The sequence below is a fragment of the Gymnogyps californianus genome, chromosome 7 (assembly GCF_018139145.2).
Source record: "Gymnogyps californianus isolate 813 chromosome 7, ASM1813914v2, whole genome shotgun sequence".
Classification (NCBI taxonomy): domain Eukaryota; kingdom Metazoa; phylum Chordata; class Aves; order Accipitriformes; family Cathartidae; genus Gymnogyps; species Gymnogyps californianus.
The window spans coordinates 2,698,380-2,721,297 of NC_059477.1; the positions used below are offsets into that span (position 1 = coordinate 2,698,380).

The window sequence follows — 22,918 nt, forward strand, 5'->3', positions numbered from 1 at the left end:
AGCTTTCCTGCTTAGTGGTACGGTCCTTCCAATAAACGATCCGGCAAGAAGTTAGTAGGGGCTGCTTACGAATGAGTGGTTTGACTAACAAAAAGTAGCGTTTGAGATGAAAGTGGCGGGGGGTGGGAAGGTTAATTTTGTTTTGGTGAGCTAGGTCAGGCATGGAAGAAGAGGCATTCAAGTCAAGAGCTTTCTCTCCAAACTTGGACATTTTATTCATCTTGCAGACCAGGAATTTCACATGCTTTTAATTAACAAGGCCTTAAAGCAAAACATGGCTTCTAGTCATTCTGGCTTGTGAAATTAAGTTTAGATGTATAAGAAATAAGCATCAGTCTTCCCGAAAGACCAAGCATTTGCTAAACATCAGTTCTCCTGGTTTATAACTCTGAATATCCTTGGCATATCCCTGTTTATTTGCAGAAGAGTTCTTGACTTTGCAAATAAATTTTGTTTAGCTTTTCGTACTACAGATAGATGGCTTACAATAAAAATCTCTCTGAAACTGATAGCTTAATTGAGTATATAAAAGTAGAGAGAATGAAAATGGTTTTTAAAAATAGTTGAAATGCTTGTCACTATCTTGATTATTTTTGATATCTGCCACATAGATCAAGTCAGTATTCATCTGTTTTAGCAACAGATCTTAACAAGTATATTTACATTAAATTCAGAAGCACTGAATCGTCTTTGGCATGAGATGGAACCTGAAAGCTCTGGGGCAAAAATATTTCTGCTTTCTTGCATTCTCTACTCACTTTATAGAACAACGTTTGTTTTAATTGTATAGCTTCCTCTGGACTGACATTTCAATTACAGGCACTTCAATATTAATCTGAAGATTTTGACTCTGAGTAGCCTTAAATTGGTTAATGAAGTACACTAGTTGGCTTTCATTAACAGCAAAAAGATGTTTACGTACGGCCACAGCTTACGTGGGGCGTTCCTGAAGAGCAATATTTATTGCTGTATGTTTTTCAGCAGAGGTCCCGCCCAGCCACTCAGCTGCCTAAACTGTTGTGGTGGTGGTACAGCCTTTTCGAAAAAAAAATTCGTGCTTTTGGATATATTTTGATATACTCTGACAAAGTTGCTCATAAATCCAGTGTGAACTCGTATATAGTGGTAGTTGTGGAAACAAAATATGTTGGTTTCAGGATTTTTTCACAACTAAGCAGCTAATGAGCGATCACTTTGAGTCCTAACAAAGATGTAATAACAGAAGTGGGTTTGGGGCTGAACAAGCAACATAGCATGGCTGTTCTCTGGATCTGGTGTTAGTTCTTATAATTATGGTGTGCTTCTCTCTTGCTACACAACCATTTAACTATGGGTTTTTTTTTTCCTCCCTAAGTACTGTGTCTGAAGATGTCAGCAGCAGGAGTTAGCAGATCTGTGAGGTTTTCAGTGCCAGCCATTTTAAGTTTTGTGTGTTTCAGGGCTTTCTTCTCTGGAATAGAAGATATAGGAAATGTGAATTTGCAGCAGCACTGCTGAGGAGATATGTGCTGAACCCCTTTTATTGACTTCTGATGGGCAAGATTTAGGTTTCATCTCTTCTCTCAAGGTAGCTTTAGAAAGAGCACAGTAGGTCTTTTGACAGTCCAGCGATTGCCCCACAGATGATCAGTCACGTCTTTCATATGTTGCAAACTTTGAAGGGTCAGGGTACTCCTTTAGGTACTTCTGAAGCTCGTATCACCATCATATCCAAGGGCAAGTAGCCCTGAGCACTTGAATATTGAATGCAATCTAATTATGGAGTGATGGCTACATGACTGCAATGAAAGAAGCAAAAACTGTTTGGTGTCTCAAAGGAGAACAGGTTGCCTAATGAAGAGAGGGGAGAGGCAGGAGGAATCGTGCTCTGGCGGGGGATATTAGACTTGTTGCCGAAATGGAGGGGGAATTGGGAAGGTTTGGCAGCTCAGAAGGGGATTTCCGTTAGGGGGCACATCGTTTTTCTAATGGAGGGAAGAGCTAAGGAATTTGAGGCGAAGAATGGCCTATTCTAGAATTTGTAGTACAATTTTGAGTAGGTAACATTAGATCTTCCACTGCAATTTTACCATTTATACAGTGCACAGGATAAATTACCCTTTGTGCTGCTCTGTGTAAGGTTTAGTTTCCAGTTGCTTTGTGGATTACTCTTCACATTTCTAGAGTAACAGTTTGTGCTTTTTTCGCTTTTAAAAATTTATTTATTTTTTTAATATCTGCTTTTGTAGTACTTAGCTAGCGTTCAGGTCGTGCGTTTGAGTAGGTGAGTTCAGACTGTCTTGGTTTTTTTTTCCTTGTGCTTTCCTAGAGTGATAATTTGGCAAGACTGCATTATGTATGTTAATGTGATGCTACAGACACACCTATATTCAGATTGAAGGAAAGAGGTAAATAATTTTCCTTGACTAATTACCTCTCCCATGTGAGAGTGGAAGCTTTTGCTGAGAAGGTAGTTTTCATTCATGTGTGGTTTTAATTCAGTTTTGGTCTTAATTTAGGTCTTTACCGCATATGATGAAGACAAATCCACGTGCATATGTTAAAATCTGACCTTCGGTTTGCTCTCTGCATTCACTAATGTGTGTTAAAATATTTTAATGTATGGCTTCCCAGTCTCCAGATCAATAAACCAATGGGTCTGAAATGACAGAGTACTACGATATTCCTCTGTAATTTAAACATGATTAGCTGATGAAGGTTATGATCAATATACCAGGGGAAGATAAATTAATTGATATCATCCTTTCAGGATGATAAGAGGCCTGTTGGAGGTGGGATGTAACTAATGAAGCTGCTTCTTCATATATATGAGCCATTTTTTATACAATGTATTCTCACTAAATCATGGTTATGCCATCATTCATTTACATGAAAAACATACGCCATGGACCAGTTTGCTATTAAAATTGCATTCATTTGAGAAGAAATTGTATGCTTACACTGCTAAACAATATCTCTGCCTGTGTTATAGCGTATTGAGGAAAAATAATCTTGGAATTTACTTAAATATCTTTTTATATTTTCTGAACAAGACAGGTTGAATGCTGTTAGTTTAATTACAACAAGTTTCTGTGTGACTTTTTAAGCAGATGCCAGTAATTGTTGCTGTTCTGCCTCACTGACTGATTTTGGTGGAGGTTGTGCCAAGTGACTACAGACTCCTTTGCACAAGTTTCATAAAGTGCTTCACTTAATGAAGATTACTGCATGCAAGGAAGCTAAATTTAGTTAGTAGTATTTTTGATTAGCCACTACACTAGTGTCTGTTTCTGAAGACTGAAATTTTGATTACTTTTTAATTTGTGACCCAAAAGGTAGGCAACAAATGTAGTGTAAAGGATTTTATTTTTAAGTATTTATGACCTAAAAAGAGCTCTTTCCAAAGGCCTTAGCTGAATAGCGGAATGAACTGAAATTCCAGTGTATCACAGAACAAATTTCTAAAATAATTTGACATTTTTAAATTGAAAAATTATAGCAGAGGTACGGAAGCTGCTGCATTTCAGATCAGCTGTTTCCATTTTTTTTATGAGTCTGCTAAGCTGTATATAGAGATGTTAATGACTCTGATCCCTGTATCCGTTTGATAAATGCTGCTTTTCTTTACATGTTGATGAAAATTTCTTACTAAATTGCAAAATAAATTTGACATTTTTCCAGCTGTGCTAGTGCTGCTAAGTAATAAAAGCTAAAACTAGAAATCATGATATAGCTTCTTTCCATAATGAATTTGAATGGGATGTGATGTGTGGCAGCACTAATCCAGGTATTCTATGTCAGGGACCCTTTATCAGTTTTATTATTCCGATTAGCGTTTGTTTCAAACGCTTTGAACTTGTGGTTTCCAAAACGGATTGTCCTGATGCAGTGGCCGGTAACTAAGAAAAGTCCACCTTATTCCTCAGCAGCAGAGACTACATGCCTTCTTGTAAATTAATGCTTGGATTGGGAGTGATAGCTTTCCTGATGAACCGTCATTCTGTGATATAGGACACCTTCCAGGATCGTACTAGTAAATAGCACTGAGATGCACTTGAACTAGATTGTCAGGCAAGTGTTGCTCACACTTATTTTCTATCTGCAAGGAGAACATCCCAAAGAAGAATGGAAAATGTGTACTACCATAAGCTTTCTTAGTGTGGTATTACAAGCATATAGCGGACTTGTTATAGCATTCCTGGTATTGCTTTTTGTAACTTGTACACCTGCCTTTTCCCCTTCTGCTTGGATGTTACTGGTTCTCTGGTGCTCACCTGGTGGAGTGAGAGTTCTGGGGCAATTTCATCCATGTGGAGAACAGAGCTGGAGTCTCACATGGAGTATATTGTGGAAAACCAGCATCTGTCATCTCAACTGGATTATTACAATCCATTTTTGGAGCACGCTTTGGCAATGGAAACCCCTGTTTTGTGGATTGTGTGTTCTGTGTATTTCTTGATATACCATATTTTCCAGTGTGTACTGTAGCTTACCTGCCTGAATGTTTTGTTTTTCTTTAGTTGCTCAGAAGATTGTTGCAACAAGGAAGAAACAGCAACTCTCAATTGGACCCTGCAAATCTCTACCAAACTCTCCAAGCCACTCATCCGTGTGTTCTGCCCAGGTTTCTGCCGTACATATCAGCCAGGTACAGACTATAATGACTGCTTGCTTGAAAAAGGAACTGATAGGTTGCATTTCATCTAATGTATTTAATGCCAGTGCTCTTTTTGCTGCCTGATAGGTAGTTGGCATTTTTTTGAAAGGTATCAGTGATCTGTAGTTTGAAGCAATATTTTTTTTCTTTAATTGGCTTGACTTTGTTTCAAGAAACCGCTGCAGTAAAATAGTTTGGCTTTAAAGCCATCTTTGATCATACTGATTTATGCCCAGCAGCCTGCTGTTCTGAGTAGACCAATTATTACGATAGCAGGATTTGCTGTACTGTGTTTTAAAATTACTTCACTATGTTTTTGGTTATTGTTCTCATTCAGTTGTGTGCTGAGCGATAATAGCTGGTGTATCTCAGTGGTTAGCATGCTAGAATTTTACATTTGTGAGCACTGTGCGCAGCTGTAATTGCCTGTCTCTGTTATGCTCAATTGAAATGATTCCTCTTTAATGACAAAGTGATTTATGTTGCTATTGACTTGTAGATACTATGTGTAAAAACAAAACAAAATGCTACCTTAATGTATGGCAGGAAAGTCTGGTGGCCTTGGTGGTATTTTTGGAAACATATGGTTAATACCAAAATTTTCTAACTTCCACAATTTTTACCCGCATACGTTAATACACTCTCCTGTATTTCCCTTGTGATACCCTTCCTCAGTATCTTTGTTTTCTGGTGTCAAGTGATAATCTCTGTGTACATTCACAGTTAGGATGTATATGAGCTCTGTCATTCAGATCCAAGACCTTTGCAGCCAGGCAGATTGTGTTCCCGCTGTGCGCTCTCACTCTTGGCAGATGGATGTATAGGGGCCATCATTTTGACCCTTATAGTGTGTGGCCAGAGCTGTGGCCTGGTTTCCTGATTGCCACCATAGCAGTCTGAAATGTCTGATACCCACCAGCTCTCCTGGCCCGTGTTTCAATCTAAACTCATTAATATGCCAATAATGTCTTCTAAGGTTATGTTGCAGTCTTGAGCCACTCATGTGAGGTTTTATCTATGGACCTTTCGCCCATGCTGACAGTGTCTGTTTTTTGGCAAAAAGCATTATAGTGAAGAAGTGTTCTATCTTTGAGGAAAAGGTTTTGTTGTCTTCCCCTGCCCCTTTCTTTAATTTAACATGTTACTGTCTTCTGAAAGCACTCTGTTTAGATTTATCCCACAGGATGAAGGCTCTGGTTCTTCTGTGGTCATAGTGACTGGTCTCCTTCTGTGTCCTAGTGAAAACTTCCACCATTTGGTTAACTCTAAAGATGCCGATGCCAGTTTGATCTTAGAGTTCTTTCCTGTGAGATGTTCTGCCTTGAGCTGAGTCCAGATACCGACCTCAGACTGTGACTCTCGCTTCTGCTGATTACGCCAGAAGAAAATGCTGAAGTTCAGACCCCCTCTTTCTAAAGCAGGTCCTAAGGTGCATGACTCTTCTGGAGAACCCTGGCACCTTCTGGTGAAGTACAAGTTCCTTGTATGGAAGAGGTTCTCCCCTTTCTTGTCGTATGTGACACTGACAGAGTTTCCTCAGCCACTCTCTCTCTGACCAGTTCATTGCCACAAGTGCTAGGAACTAACCCTCTATGTGAAATGCTTTTCTTCCAAACAGTTCCCTCCAGGCAGTTGTGTATGTTCATACTTTTAGACTGAGAGGAGTTATGCTGCCTGTAGGCGCTATCTGAGACCTGTTCTGTTCAGTGGTGAAAGAGGAAATGTGCTGTCACAGAAACGTGGAGAACGAATGGCACCTTTTCCAGTACTGACCTTACTCTTGGATCAAGAATGACCTAGTTTACTCAGTCTGCTGATGACTATATAGCTTTTCAAGACTTTCTAAGGAGGGTAGAGGATGCTTTGTACAACCCAGTCTTAGCCAGCTGTATCTCTATGTTCTGCATTGTCTTAAAGCAGTTGCAGTCACCCTTCTCGTTAATGAAGCTTGTTTGATGGAGAACATTAAATATCTAGGTTCTCACCAGTTTCCTACCCGAGTCTGGTTTGGAAGCCAACAGCAAATAACCAAATTCTAGACAAGTACTTCACCTACGCAGCAAACTTCTAGCCAGTGATAAGGACTGTTCGGGAAAATCAAGACAAGGTAGCTTTTGTGATAAGGGTCCCTACAATCTGTTTCAATAAAAATGAAACAATGTTCTTTACTGCCTTTGCCAACTGGCATAATTATCTAACGGGGCAACTGCAACACCAGTCAAAGATGTCTGTCTTCTGAGAGTGATGTCATGCCTAAAAGTATAGGCCATAAATTTGTTTCATGTCTTATCACCTTTGTGCTACACTTAAAGGCAGTACAACCTTGTTTAAGGAAAGGAAGCTGAATCCTTATCCTAGACTTAAAAGAGCTTTGCAACTGCAATTCCAAGTTTAAGGTGATCTGGGGGAAGATTTACCATCTCTGATCTTGGCTGGAAGACTGGCTGGTGTCTTGCCCTTTAGAACATCTCTTTTGACGTAATGATGTTTCTCTGAAGATTTCCTCCATGAATCAAAAATATTATCGTTACAGTGCCCTGCCACTTGCATTCTCCACAGGATTGAAGCCTTCAGAAGTAGTGGTTACACAGATCACTTCAGATAAAGTGAGAGTGTTGTTCCTTCTCTGGTTGGATCACTCTGGTGATCTAACTCCTGCAAACTCTACAGATAACTCTGCAGTCAAGAGCTTAGGCTTTAGAGAGGGTAAAAAGGAGGAAAAAAAGTGTCACCTTACCCAGTCTAGTCCTTAGCATACCTTGGGGGAAATTCTAAGGCTTAATACCAACAAGGGCTTCTCCACCCAGTAGTTTCAGTTTTCAACATGTGAAAGACTTGTTTGTGTGTTTGGATGCATATCTAGACTTAAGTCCAGTAGTCCTAGGTGGTGAACACCTAAGTCACGTTCCCTTGCAGAAAATGCTCTCAGATACGTCTGCGCTCATGCACTTAAGTATTTCCAGAGAGCTGTTTCACAGAATGAGATGCTTCCTGTTTGAATGACAAAACCCACTTGTGTTTGCAGTAGGTGCTGGTTCTGTTTTCCTTCTCTGACTTTTTGTTTATAATGCATGTATGTCAGTCAAGGTGAGGGTTTTACTTGGAAACCTTTGATAGCCAGAGTCAGTAACCCTTGGTGCAAGTACTTCACATACATATGTTGGCTTTCAGGGCAGCACAGAATGCATGCAAAGAATTTGATTCGCAAATCCAAGGATATCATTCATGATTCGTGATGGACAGAACTATTGTATACTCTGTCAACAAGAAGGATGGTGCAATATTGCTTATATTCTGCTAGGAAACAATTAGTCTGTCTGATGCATTGAGAAGTACTTCAGTCAGCAGCTCACCACCTGTTTTTTCTGAACTCTTCAAGAGGTAGACTGAGTTGTTTTGAGAGGAAGAAGTGTTTAGTGTATTGAAGGCCTCTTATCGGCCACAGGGCATCTCGGGGTAGGTCTTTTTACTTTGGCCATCAACAAGAAATGCACACCGGGGGAGTACAGACCAGTTGCTTCTCTGTCTAGTGTCCTCCCCATCTCTATCCCACCTTTCATTCCCCCCCACCCCGCTGCCCCTTGCCAGTCTTTCTAGGCATGATATGCTTGTAGACCATGCTAAATCTTACATCAAAATAGCATGAGTTCCCCTTACATCACAAAACTATGTAGGCGTTCCTTTTCCCTAAACTCATTCCTGTACTGAAGGAGTTGTTTGTCCTTTACACCTGACATATCAGGAAGGCATTTTTAAGATATTAACTTAAAAGAATAGTGCCAATATCCGACAGTTCCAAAGGGCTCTTTTCTCTGCCCAGACCCTGAAAGCAGCGATCATCTTGTTCCAAAAACCATGAGCTGCTCGGGTGGGCACCACCTTTGGGCCTCAGCGCATTCCACCTCAACTCAAGATGCATCAGAAATCTGTGTGAAGTAGCCCTGTACTGCATAACCTGTTGAGTAGTTACCTGGAGCTGTGCCTGTTTTTAAGTTTACACTGTTGTAAAAACATCTGAAAATCCCGTGGCACGACACCTGTAGTTGCTGTTTGTGTGAAGGACTTTGGGCCCCTCTTCAGACAAGTTGATGATGTGGAGATTCCAGCTAGGAGTCCCCAGCAGTGTGAGCTTACTGGTGGACTACAGTTTTTTAAGGTGAAAATGAAAAGATTATTTACCAGTGACTGTAATTCCTTGAAATCTGTAGTCTGCATGTATTTTCACAGTTGCTGTCTTTCCTGGAATTCAGCTGTTTATGTTCTGCTGTGAGAGGGGATTGAAATGGCACCATGTTTCCCTGTCTGCCTGTACTACATGTATTCTGCTGTGACAGAGGGACTTTAGACACCACACCTTCCATGCTCTGAGTTTAAAAATACTACGTGAGTAGCGAGTGCTACCATGTAAAGTCACCCAAAAAATCATTATACATGTGGACTGCAGTGCAAAGAAATGTGTTTACTGGTCAGCAGTGTCACTTTCCTAGGAGATTTGTATTATACCCGAGAAATGTATAGAGCTTAATGCATGTTTTACTGAACTGCAGCTCAGGTATGGCTAGCACACAAGCTTGCTCCCTACTGCCTGCTGCAAATCTGTAAAGATGCATTATTTATGCTTGCACTATGCCTCCATAAAGTTTTTACTCCAACATGATTATCTAAATATGTAAATTAAACTATTAAAAGCAAAGTGCAGTCAGCTTAATCATCCCTTATTTTACTGTATATGAGATCTGATTATGGATAAGCACTAAATAGTAGGGTACAATTATCTTATTTATAGTGGGGGTCATTTGGGTTGAAATATTCTGTTGCAATATTTTGGGCACTTGAATAAAGAAGAGACTACATTGCTTAACTAGCTTTTCCTTCTGCTTTTTCATGTAATTGCAAAACGAAAACTGAAAGAGAAGTGAAAACTATTTAATAGCATTGCAACATACATCATAATCCTTTTGTATTTACAGGGTTATTTCTAAGTGATCTCTAACATTTGTTTAAAATAAGCATTTTATGTATGTGTGTATGTGTATATATTCCCCTTCATTCATGTGCATAGTTTCACACACCGTACGCATGTATATGGAAGTGCATTGTCCAGGATTCAAATGTTAAAACTCAGTGCATCGGTCGGTGTACTTTTTCTTCCTTTCTTTATCTTCACAGGACCGCAGTTACATTCCTGCGTTAGTTTTTGTCATGCCCGTTGTTACCTTTTCCTTTCTAAGATCTCTTAAACTTCAGACTCGGACTTGATCTTCTCTTAGATTTTCCAGTTCAGAATACAGTTGATGCCACTGTATTATTGAAGCCTATTGTCACATTTGGTTAATTAAATGTTATTAGTGATTTCAATGAGATGACTACTTTTGAATGTGCCAGCTTAGTTTGTCTTCAGATTCTCTTGGTGCTCTTCGGCCTGTCTCTTAGGACAGATCTGCTCTTTCCTCTACCTTGCTGTTACAGTGAGAAAAGGCAAAAGCTCCTGAGATGGACAAGTTCTAATGTGTCCCAAAGGATGAGGTTAAACTGCTAAATAGGTGAAAATAATACAATTATTACAAGACAATTTGGTCTTACTGTGGAGGGCTAGACTTACTGAAATCTCTGGAGTCGTTTATCTGGACCTAGGTTTGAAATCTGCTGTCAAATTTGTATTCCGCAGCAGCATGCTCAAAGCTTTCTGGCTTTTGCTGAGGCAACGACTAAACAGTTTCCTCCTTGATCTGTCTTTGGATGTGTGGCTGTATATCACCAAAATCCCTTGAATAAATTGGACTCCCACCTATAGTGTTTTCAGATGAAAGACTGAGATAATGTGATTTTCAAGAGAAAAATTGTACACAAGTAGGCAAAGAAAAATGTGTGCTGACTAAAGAATTTTCCATGAGGCTTCTGTGTTTCTACAGAAATACCTTTTTCCCTGCTTTCCCCAAGAACAGAAGGTGCAGACACCAAATGCGTTTGTCACAGGGTATGTAATCTGTGCTTTTGATCAAGGCTTGCTTTATTCCGCCTGTTCCCAGGCTCCCTGAAGCTCTGGTAATCTCTTGCCTGTTTGAGAAGTAGGACCTGCTGCCTTCATTTTCTCCGCAAGCAGTGGTTCGAGATGATTTTTCTGGAGGGCATCCTGGTATATCTAGAGAGCAGAAAAAAACATTGATTCTGGTTGTATCAGGTTACTTGTCAAGAAGAATTTCAGCTTTATTCTTCCTATGTTCTCATTTAGTGGTTTGGCCTGACACTTGTACTATGTAAGCTTTATGAATCATTTGGCAATACCAGATAATTTATATAAGAAATAAGGTGAATATTTTGCCGCCTTTGTATGATGGGCCAGTCAGGAACATGCCCCTTGCAAATAAGAGGGTAAGTCCAGCCTTTTCTTAATGCAGGTCACTGCTGAGCTCCTGTCACGCCAGGTAAATGACTCACCAGTTTGTTTACTAAGGAAACCTGAAACATGTAAAAGCTTTGAAAGCGTGGGATTTGACTTGATTCAATCATTTTTCTGCACAGAACTGTGGAAATTGTATACAAAGTTGTTCTGTTTTGGTTTTTTTTATGAAGTACTGCCAGGAGTCTTGTTAGAGGCTTTAACACTTTCATTGGCAGTGTCTGCCTTTGGGGTAACTGCATTGAGTGGACCTGCTTGGTCAAGGTATGCCAGGCTGATAGCTTCATCTGAGTTGTTCTTGTCTGGTAACTGTGTAGCGACAATATTCTGCTAAATCTGTGCTTGCTGCCATGACCCTGAGTTTTTTACAGCATCAGTCTATGTGGCATCAAAGCTAGAAGCCTGAGTAGATACTAAAGGTATACATTTTTTTAAATGGAGTATTGGCCATTCACACAAGGTGCGTTCTAGAAATAACATATCCCCGAAATGAAGGACTTTCAGGGTTTTCTCTAACGGTGTGCTGAAGTTCATTGACTGCCATCAGGCTGTGTATCTTCCTAGCAGGAGGGAAAGACAAGATTGTACTGTGTATGTCCAGAAGCCGAGCATGTTTGAGAATGGGCATGCTGCCTTAATGAGGATGGAAAAATCTGTCACCTGAGAAAGCCAAAGAGGGATGTATCCGTGTAAATGGTTCTACTGGGGCTAATAGTTTCCCTATCTAGACTCATTTGATTGACCTCTGTCCCTATTGCCATGACTCTGGTTAGAGCGGTGACTTGGAAATGGCCCTTTACGCTGGCGTTTCAGGTATGTCCAGGTCTTGAGAGCAGCTTAGTGGAAAAACTTGATTGAAAAGGTAATGTTAAGCTGTGTCATGTCCCAATGGGTATTAGAGTACTTATTTGATTGGTTTTGACTGCCACAAATTCGACCAGTTTGTCTACAGTCAGCAAATGGGTTTATATTTGATATGTGTTGGGTTACATGTGCTGTAAGGAAGACTGTTCTTCAGATTCACTGACTTGATTTTTATGGCTTGGGACAAATGTTAAGTTCTGTGAATTACGGTTATTGCCACGTGTCCTAAATTCTGTACTTCACTCCAGTGAACTTGTTATTAAATGCTTGCATACCGATGGCAGGAAACTGCTCTCTGCAATCTTAATATGGCAAAGCCCTTAGACTTCTATTTCGTGCAAGCAAACAACCCAACAGAGACCACTCGCCACCTTTTGTTTCCTTCAGCAGTGCATTAGGTTCAGATGTTACCAAGAATATGGTTTCCAAGTGCTTGTCTGGTTGTGTTTTTCATTGCTCCTGTCTGTGCAGGCTGTAACTTGGAAGTCATGTCTGAGCTCTTTCTTGTCAAACCGATTCTCTCTGTTGAGGTGTTTCAGAGCAGCCATATAGTTTTATATGTTTGCTAATTATTGGCACCCTCAGTAGGAGCTGGAGCTTGTTTGATATTGGTAGCCATGCTTTTATTCTGTGGAAACCTTGAAGTTTTCCACTTCTAAGTCTTTTATTGAAATAGATAATTTTTTTTCCAGCCAGTGGATTTGACATGGCTTATTTTGAAACCACCTCAGAATTTTATTTACAAAGTTGGAAATCCAGTGGGGTTAGTATGTGTGGGAAGAAACATTGCCTGCAGGACTTCTTTTATAGAAGCTGTCTTGTATAGGAACATTTGTCTTTGGGGACTAGAATGCCCAACATGTATGTGTTTTCCTTTAGGAGTTACTCACTCCTGGAAAATAAATCACTTAAAAATCCAGGAGACAGTGCCTCACTGCAAAAAGTATAAAATATAAGTATAAAATGACGGAAGATTAAAAAGGTAAAATTTTAGGGAATCTTTTATGTGCTCTGACTGGGAAATAGGCACTGAGGCTAGAAAGCTGTTAATTTTAGTTTAAAAAAAAAACCAAAACAACAAAACCCAGGTGGTGGTGCATAGTTACCAAGTTGATCAATATTATGAAACAGAACATAGCTGCATCCTTTTATTTTCGACAGCTTGTGGTTCACATCTTGTCATCAGTGTACAACATCTGAATCTTTCCTTCTTGCCTTTTTCCTCTCCTTTCTGTAGAAGAGGCTGCTTCAAAGTGTTTTGAGGCATAACCCTGTTGCGATCTTTCTTTTCTCCACCATCTTCATCACTTATTGTCATCTTTTTTTCTCTCTCCTCGGGTGAGCCTTGCAGCTGCGTAGTTTTAATCTTAAATGTGTTCAGTGCCTTTTCCCATTAATGGATCCTTCCTTAGATTTCCTTCTCCCTCATTTTCCCCACCCCAGTTTGGTTCAGTCATGGCAGAGTGGACAGTAGGTCCCCACCGCTCTAGTCCGAAAGCCGTTCCTTGACACCAGCGTCTTTGGTCTCCTTCCCTAATGCTGTTTTACGGTTGTTAAGTTTCCAGATGTTCTCCTCCTATACCTTCTTTTGTCAGCCACGTTTTAAGGCTTCCATACCACCCTCCTCATCTCTGATGACACTGAGATGTCCCATGGTTTGAGTACTCATTTTCAAAGTCTTTGGCTGTTTGAACTTAGGCAAACTTTTGGCGATGACTTTGAGTGCCCTAGGTACATGTTTTTTCATGAGTGTTTTTCATGCAAGAGTCATTCCCGTGTTTCTTTGGAGAGGTAATCTCTGACTTCCACAGGCTCAGTCTGTCTTCACGCAGGCCATTTATTCTCCTGTGTGTTTGGTGTGTTACTTAGTGTCTCGGCAAGATGCCAGAGAGAGAGGGAAAGCGAATGCGGGGTAAATTAAGGTCACTTCTTCCCAGGTTGTCCTGCTCATCTCTCCTAGTGTTACCATTCTCTGTTAGGACACTAAAAATGATCATTTCAGCTCTTGTTCTTTCATCTCCTTTGTTTTATACACTGGGGCCATCTCCAAATTCTGCTTACTACTTCCTCTGTGCACTTGAAAATGTTGTAGAAAAACTCTCTCAATATCCTATGTTACTTTCAGTACCCTTACCTCTAGCTTCCTGACAGCCACGCTTCTCCAGTCAGAATGAAGGGAAGATGAAATTTAATGTCCTATATATATTGGAAGAGGAGAACTTTCTCCATCAAAAAGCTCATTTGCTGTATTGTCAGTCCTATTTTGTCACACAGAAATGAGCTGAGGAACATGTAGTTATTTACAGAGGAAACAGTGACTTTCAGAAGGTGTTCCTGGATTTCTGTCTGCATTGATTGGCCCTTCAGCCCAAACATGAGCTGCTTGTCTCATGCCTCTTCCTTTTGATCCTTTGCTTCTTGAATTTAAAAAAAAAAAAAAAAAAAAAAAAAAAAAAAAGGGGCAATTTGGAAGAGCTGGAAGAATGAAGAGGACTTGAAATCATTAAAAGAGACTTCAACTGGATGATAGAAAGGATTGTCTCCTACTTGGTTCTCCTTCAGAGGTTTCATCTTGACTGCTTGCCACTTGAGATCCTGGTCCGTACGCTGACCTCCAAGGAGTGTGTGAGAAGTTCTGCCATGCTGCTGGTGCCTCCCCAGAGGAGTGCCTCCCCTGTACGGCAGCTGTGTGCACCTGTAAGACCCATCAGTAGCGTAGGAGCAACACCGAAGAGTAGACATTGGAGTGCCTGCTTTTCCTTTTGAGCAGCTTTACCTGGTGAATTCCTACCTACAGCAGTTAAGATGAGACCAAGTAACGGGTTAAGTGTCATGGGAGAATCCTTCTCCTCAGGCATCCTGGAAATACCCTCTTACTTTATTTCCTTACTTCTTTTAGGAAACTTGGCTGCTTTAAAGATGTTCTTTCACACTTTTGTGTGCATCACAGACCATTATTTCCCCCCTCATAAGTTACATGTGACTTGTTGTCCAGACCCTTCACCCACTGCTGCTCTTCTGGTGAGCTTTTCGTCAACAGCGTGCAGAATTTTCCACCTTTGCCCTGCCGCAGTCCCCCATCGGCACATACAGTATATCCTCAAAGGGCATACTTGTATCCGATAGGAAAAAAATCTGTCCTTTTTGTCTTTCCAGACTACTTCCACCTCCTTTTTAATGATGTTTTTAGTACTCATTTATGTTACGTGTAATAAAAAAAAAAATCAAGACTTTGTTCTAAATTACCTTTTGGTCCTTTCCATTCTGTCCTGTTTCCTCACCTTCCTGCTATTAGTAACTTGTTACCTCAATTCATTAATTATTTTATAGGCTAAGTGACTGCTTTATTTCTTTCAAGACTATGATGTAACTTTACATTTTCAGCTACTTTGAATACATTAGAATGTCTTCCTTTTAAAGTTTTGTATCTCTGTACCAATGGCTTCAGCAAATGTGTTGGGAACTATTTATTACTGTAGTAGCCATTTTACAACATTGAATTATTTTAATTTTCTTGATTAGCTCTCAGTGAACTGATGTCTCCAGACTAGGATTAAGTCCAGCTATGCAGATCTATGGCATTTTTTAAGTTTGAGGCAGAACTTGGTTTAGCAATTTTGAAGTAGAAAAACAGAATTTACAGACTTTCCCCAATGTTTTGCTTGCTCGTACACTAGTAAAACAAATGAAACTGTTTATATCCAGTTAAGGTTATATTGTGTAGAATGGAAATGTGCCTGCCATATCAACAGAACTCTCGTAAGTTTTCAAAAAATAATGGCAGGGAAAATATTTAAGGGCTTGGAATAGAAATGTGTGGAAAAGTGGCAGTAGGGCAGTCCCGCTGTGTTCCTGAGGCTAGGCTGCTGTTCTTGTGTATCAGGACTAAGTAAGATACAGCTGTGGATTGTAATTTCTTGAAAGCAGTGTATCACTGTTTAAAACTAACTTTAATCCTTGCAGACCAGTAATGGAGGAGGGAGTTTAAGTGATTATTCCTCCTCTGTCCCATCAACTCCAAGCACCAGCCAGAAGGAGCTACGGATTGATGTTCCTCCCACTGCCAACACACCAACTCCTGTCCGTAAACAGTCCAAGCGCCGATCCAACCTCTTCACGGTGAGTGAGCCAAGGAAGAGACTGTTGCTATATTTTACGTAGTGCTCTGTGGTGACGGCCTGAACTTCAACCCTGTTGAGTTGAGCTGGTCTAATCCAGACAGGAGTGTTGAGATGGATCTGTAGGCTTGAAAACAAAAACATCTTAGGATTACTATGGGGTGGTTCTGTTTGAGGACTTAAACAGAAACTAAATACAGTGAAGTTATCCTGTTGGGAATTGCAGTGAAACAAGTGAATCCACAGTTGAATTCTGGAGCCTTTGTCCAACTTTAATTCTCAGATCTGTTTAAATTCCCTGGTTTGCAGTAATCGAAGAGAAAGCTGGGCCTCTGCTCTCCCCAGTCCTGCCCTTACACTGAATAATGGTGCTGATTCGGGGCCCCTTGTGAGGTCTCCTGTGTTTGTAGGGAGGTCTCAGGGTTTACCATGGGAATACCATGCGGTACTGCAAAATAACTACCCTATGCTACCTTTATTACTCTACAGTCTCAACTCACTTTTCTTTTCCTGGGTTAAGAGAGATGATGGAGATTAAAATGACTTTTTTTCTTCTGAAACCATCTGTTTTTTGCTTCGTTGAGAGGTAAAAAAAAAAGTACTAAATAGAAAGCTTGACTGGTCCAATATGATAGGTCTTTGTTATGCGTAAGTAGTTTGGGAGATGATAATGAAGCCTTGAGTGATGATTTCCTTAGTTTAGCAGTCTTGCTGAAAGCTTTGGGATTGTATCGCGTGCGTAATTGTGGTTTCGTAAGCAGTTTTTTGACACTTAACGTGCTTTATAGCAAACATAGGATCCCTGTGGGCTCGCATGTAAGTCCCTTGGTGATTGTAGCTACATGTTAGTTGCGTTTAGAAAGCCACAACTTCCCTGTCATCATAAAGAGTTTACATTTTTTTTTATTCCAAAGGTGATGTCATGTTCACTTCCCAAAGCTAGCTCGCCCCTTGGTTGTATCCAGGGAACCGCATGCAAAAATGGTAAAACCATTTCCTTGTACTCTAAACAAAATCTGACCTCTTGGCCTTTAGCAAGTGGAAAGTTTTGTCATCGTTTTGGAGCGCTGAGTGACAGCGCGGAGTCCCAGGGATTGTATTTCACGTGTCCATCCCGACAGCGATATTTTGATTTAAAATGAGATCTTCAAACTGCTACAAAGGAATGAAAACGGTGTGTTTGTGTTTAGGTGCAAATGTCTAGGCGCAAAACAATAAAATGTGCAAAAATGAGTGGCATGTGAAAAAGCGTCCAGTTTTGACGCCGATTATAGCAATTGTGAGGGTTTCCTCCTGTTGGTGGGAATACTCGCTGCTGCTTGGGCATCCTCGGCAGTTACCAACCCCGCTAGATGTCAGTGTCAGCCCAGAAACTGCCGGCAGATTAATACCTCTGGAAATAGAGCCGAGACGCTACAGCATCCCTCAAAAGCGTTCGCCGACCATTTCTGGTCTGAAGGATGCATAAAATGCTGTAAGGGCTGCATAGATGTTGTTGACATTTGGGAAAGTAGGGATGTTTTAAATTGGAGTAAGTGTAAATTTGACAAAGTGAGCAGAGAAAAATATACCCATCTACAATTGCAGAAAAGGTTTGAGAGGAACGTTAAGTCAGCTGCATTTGCTATAAACAAATAGAGTAAAGCTCTGGTTTGTGATAATTAATAGCATAGTGAGAACCAAATTTACTAGTATGAGAGGATGTTGATAGTTGTCTTAATATCTAATAACTGGGGGAAGACTGGGGGGAAAACAAGCCCTATGGAAAAAAACCAATAATTTGACTTTTCAGAATTACTTCTGTCTTTTAAGATCTGGGCATATTGAATGTTGTGTAATGAGTTGCCCTGTAATCCGTGTCCTGAAGTATTTACTGACCCTGCTGTAACCCAGGTTTCATGCCATATCAGCCAAGTTATAACGTGGAATTATTTAATTGAATAAAAAGATGACCAGTATTTTCGGTCTAGTTATGAACAGAGTGCGTAATCAAAATATTTTACTGTTTAGCTCTGGGTTTCTTGCTGTGCTTCTCTCCTCGCCTGTTACTTGCTTATGCCTTTATCATATACAGAATCAAATATATTTCTGTTTAATTGCAAATTTTCCCTTGTTATCTAGCGTAGGTAATATGTTTAGTTTCCTACATGAAGATCTTTTAGTGTTGGAAGAAAATTGGGTTAAGTAGAAAACAGGTATGATTTTTCTTAAATTGATTACAGCTTTTGAGTTGGAATAGGGTTGAGAATTTTAAGCATGTTCGTCTTTAAGTGCATTAAATGCAGTATCTGATCTTTTTGACTTTGAATATTAATATTTGCTGTAAAGCTATTGTTGCAATAGCTGACTTTCTACTTAAGTGATAAAATAGATCAAATATTAGCAGAAGGGTAAATGTCCTTTATTTTGTGCAGTGTATTAACAGGGACAACTAAATAATAGTGTGTCGCGCAGGTGGGGATTTAAGATGCATATGATGTCCACTGCAGCAAAGAACGGATTCTAACTATGTGTCTAATCCCATATGGGGTGAATGAACTTCTGGTGCCGTAAGATGCATCTCCTTTCCCGTATTCAGTATCACCTATCTTACATCTTTGCAGAATTGCGAGCAAGACTTTTTTAAAAGTTAAAATGAACTCTCTGTCTCAGTATCTACTATTAGAGATCAGTATTCTTACTTCTGGGGCTCTCTGGGCTGCTGAAACTGGATTCTGGTTGTGCCCAAACTCAGGTGCTGTATCCCTCTGGGGCTAAATCTTATTTCACAGACTTAACTTGGGTAAGGTTTTATGTTGATGTAAGTCTGCGTATGACTTGAATGCAAAGGGGAAATGAGTCAAATGATATTCGTGCAGGTGTTTTAATTTTTTTGGACTTTTTCTGGTTCGCTTGAATGAAGTTTTAAATAGAACGACTTAATGTGTAGATGTGACATCAGAAAAAGTCCTAGCAAATGCTGATCCAGTATGGTTTAGGGTCTATTTTTTTACACTATAGGATGTAAGATGCATTGTGTGTGTCATAGGTACAAAAGTATAAAAGATCAGAATATATCTCTATTTCACTGCATGATTTGTCTTTATAAATAGCGGAGCCTGCTAAGATTCTCCCCTTGAAAATTTTATGTATTCTGTGATTACAAGCAGCTAGAATAGAATTTGCCTAACAGAAATTCCTACGTTTCTATACTTCTGGCATTTGACAATACTTTGCATATAGATATTTCCCTTCGATGTGCAATGTATTATTTCCAGATGCAGTTACTTTTACGGAAGGGAAGATGTGATGATTTAAAAATGAAAAATAGCGCGTAGATATTTAGCTTGCTTTTCAGAGGGGGAGGATCCTTTCTTTAAAAAAGTCAAATAAAAAAGAAACATTCAAGTTGACAACTTCCCTCCCAAGGATTTGGCTACCTTCACTGAGTTTCTTTAAAATGTCACTTACGGGCGCTTTGCGCCATTGAAGCATTGTTTTGCCTTGTATTATTGGGAAGTGGCACTTTCAGATTCAGAAATCTGTCTTGAAGGACGAGGAACAATAGTTATCCTGAACATTGGATTTCATCCCTCCCACTTGTTTTGCTTTCTTTCATTTATTCTTTGTTTAATTCCCCGGCACGTCATTCCATTGCCCCGAACCATAGTAACTAGTGATAGGAGCCTGTTCCCGACGGAGCGGGGAAAGCAGCACGGGATCCCTGCTGGGTAAATGTGTTGCTTAGAATGGTGTTACTTGAAGTCCTCCGCCGTGGGTTTTCTCCCTCCTCTTCCCTCCTCTCACGCCCGAAGGCAACTGCTTTGGGCATTTTTTTTTTTCTTCCTTCCACCCCTTCATATAATATGGAAAATGAGTATTAGCTATCCACGATCCTAATTGTTCTCCTAATTTCAGTGTCTTTCAAACATCTCTTTCCGCTGAAAATGAAAAGCGGGATCTTGTGTCACTCTGGTTTTCATTAACTTCCCATTGTGGTACTGGACATCGCAAATGTATTCGTTTCATATATCATCTCTGATTTGAAAAGCACATGAAAATGTTTCCCCATTTTCGATATTGTGTGAGTAATGTTCCTATTGAAAAGTAATGGAGTGAAGTTGTCACTTGTCAGTTCAGTTATTAAGGAGGATGACTCTCAGGTCTTCTTTTTGTAATAAAATAAATCTGTCACAATCATTATGCTCGTGCGTTCTTTCACAATAATGGACTGGAATCTGAATAACTTTTTAAAAATTCCTATATAACTTTATAAAGTCATGAAGTGAGCACTGTGAGCTTACTCCTAGGGCAGTTCTAGCGTTATAGAAAGCCAAGATCAGGCAATTCAGGTTTTAAACATTGGTTAAATTTTCCTCATGCTGATTTTTCTTCATTTTGTTCAGATAACTTTTTTCAGCATCAATCGCTACCTTTTTGTGCAATTCCAACTTTCTAACCATCCAAAAGTAGAAAAAAAATAAAAAGTTAAAGTCAATATGATCAAAAACCAGCATCATAAAATCGCATTTCTAAGTAGGTGATAACATTTCTAAAAACCACACAGATGTAAGTTAAATGTATGCAAGTATATATCAGATTTTTTTAATGAGAAGCTGGAACCTTCATTCCCCTTTGGAGCTACTGTTGGAAACTTCAGAAAGGTGTCCTCTGATCTGCTGGGTCTTCAGGCAGTGAAACTGTAACTCTTTAAACCCAAACGCCATTTCAAACAAGTGGATGGTTGAAAATTACAGGCGGTATTTTACTATTCAGATTTTGGGATGGTTGTGTACTTTTGTAGATTCTAACTCACGTCCTTTGAGTCTGTATTTATGGGTCGAAATACTTTTTTTTAATTGCTTTAAAAAGAAAAATAAAAAAAAAGCATCCTCTGTGTGAACCGCTGCATTTAATGGAGCACAAACTTTCTTTTCGCTCTGCAGTCTCGGAAAGGGAGTGACCCAGACAAAGAGAAGAAGGTCCTGGAGAGCAGAACGGATAGCATTGGAAGCGGTCGCGCAATCCCAATTAAACAGGTATGCCGAAATACTTTTTTTTTTTTTTTGGTGATGGGGGTTTTTTGGGGTTTTTTTTTTTTTTTTGCTTTCCATAGTTGGAGACACACCTCGGGTCTTAAGCACTCTGATGGCGGGCCCGTGTGCCAAGACGCGTTTGATGTGCTCCGGTGATGAATGTGGAAGTCACTCACTTGACATCAATTAGGAGAGGTTCCTATGTGTATTAAAATAGGATCATTAGAATAAGAAGAGGGAAAATGTGACAACAGGCCTAATGAAGTGCAGTCTGCCGGCCTGCATATGGAGCGGGTTTCTAGGCTGTGCTGGCTTCAAAGCTGCCTTTGTAGAGGGGGCTTTGATTGGGCTGTGTGCTGCCAGTCGGCAGGGTAAATCAGATCGCTCTACAAGAGCCCCTTGTGATCGCAGAAATAGCCTGATGTGGCCCTAATTTGCTACTGCAGACGGACATCTGAACACAGTTTCAGGCTGGTTTGTAACAACGAGGCAATTAGTTGTGATAATCATAGCCGGTGTGTCAGCTGCGCGTTCTTGTTTGTAATTTGCTAATGAAGGAATTGTAACTTTGATTAGGTTCAGTTTCATTTAGACCTTATTATATAAGAGAACGTTTACAGCTGTAATGTGTGGCCTTAATTAAACTTCCTCATTACACAACAGGACTTGAATTCAAGGATTTGTTTTGGTCTGTTTTACTAGCCTGGATGCACTTTCATTAGCCTGGAAACTCAATGCTAAATTGTAGCTGTGAACACTCCTTTGAAAGGCAAAAGCAATGCCGGCATCTGATGTGAAGTATTTGGGCGAATGAGATAATTTACTTTCTCAAATTAAATTACACTGAATTCACGCGGTTAAGAACAGCACGCTAAGCGTTTGTACGGGATGCTTTACAAATAGTTTCTGCAGTAGTGTTTGCACGTATTTACTTTCGTGCGAGTTACTTTGCTGGAGATAGCAAAAGTGCTGAGGGAAGGGAGCTTATTTTCTTCCCACACGGTTGCTTCCAGTTTCTTTTGGTGGCTTCCCTACCCTCCAGAGGGTCGCTTGCCTCTTCTAATCTTTCCTCAGTCCATGCTTCATCTTGCCAGGTAGCCCTGGGTCTCCTGTTTGGGGGTAGGTTTATGTGCTTTGGGGGGTTCATGGGTTTGTTGGTTTGTTTTGTGTTTGGTTTTTTTTTTTTCTTTTTGGAAGTAAGGGGGAGATGATTTTGTACCCTGAACTATTTGCAGTGATTTTCTTTCTTAAAGGCAGTTAAAAAGACCTTTTGGGACTATCAGGCAGCAAAAGTGCTGTCGTATCTGTGAATCTCTAGTAGACAAATTTTAATCAAACAGACTGCAATTCAGAAGAGCAGTTTGAAACCAGATAAGCTCAGTATTTGGCTCTGTGTTCAGGGGAGGAGATTCCAGGCATTTAAAACAAGCTACAATTTTTTTTCTACAGCTTTTGTATGGTACGAGATGGGTTAGACCGGCTGGAATTCTTTTGGGTAATGCTAATTAAACAAAAGTGTCTGTGAATGCAGCTGAGAATGAAAAACTGAGGAATATACTTTTCCATGTTTATTCAAGGCATACATACTGTTCTTTTCTAAAATGCTGTTGTATGAAATTAATTAGATTAAAAATGCACTTGTAAGAAGAGTATTGTAAGATAAGCATTTTAAGTGTGATTGCACTATACCATGTTGTAATGAAATATCCCCTACAATCTCTTGAATTTCTATATTGAAAAATTCTCCCTGCAACTCCTACTTATATACTGAGTATGACCAATCTTTTGGAATGTGTACTTTTTGTTATTAATCGCAATTACGGTAATTTCATTTTGTCACGTACAAGCAATTATCAGCAAATATTTGAAGCAGGTCTGTAGTCAG

The 22,918-nt window shown here is 39.9% G+C and overlaps 1 protein-coding gene across 1 annotated transcript in view; it reads left to right on the forward strand.

The window, feature by feature from the left end:
- The window catches only part of AGAP1 (ArfGAP with GTPase domain, ankyrin repeat and PH domain 1), a 385,969-nt gene that overhangs the window by 181,325 nt on the left and 181,726 nt on the right, over window positions 1-22,918 (forward strand). The window contains 3 exon segments of the mRNA XM_050900363.1: window positions 4,500-4,627; window positions 15,864-16,019; window positions 20,944-21,036. Of these exon segments, the coding sequence (XP_050756320.1) occupies window positions 4,500-4,627; window positions 15,864-16,019; window positions 20,944-21,036 (377 nt within the window).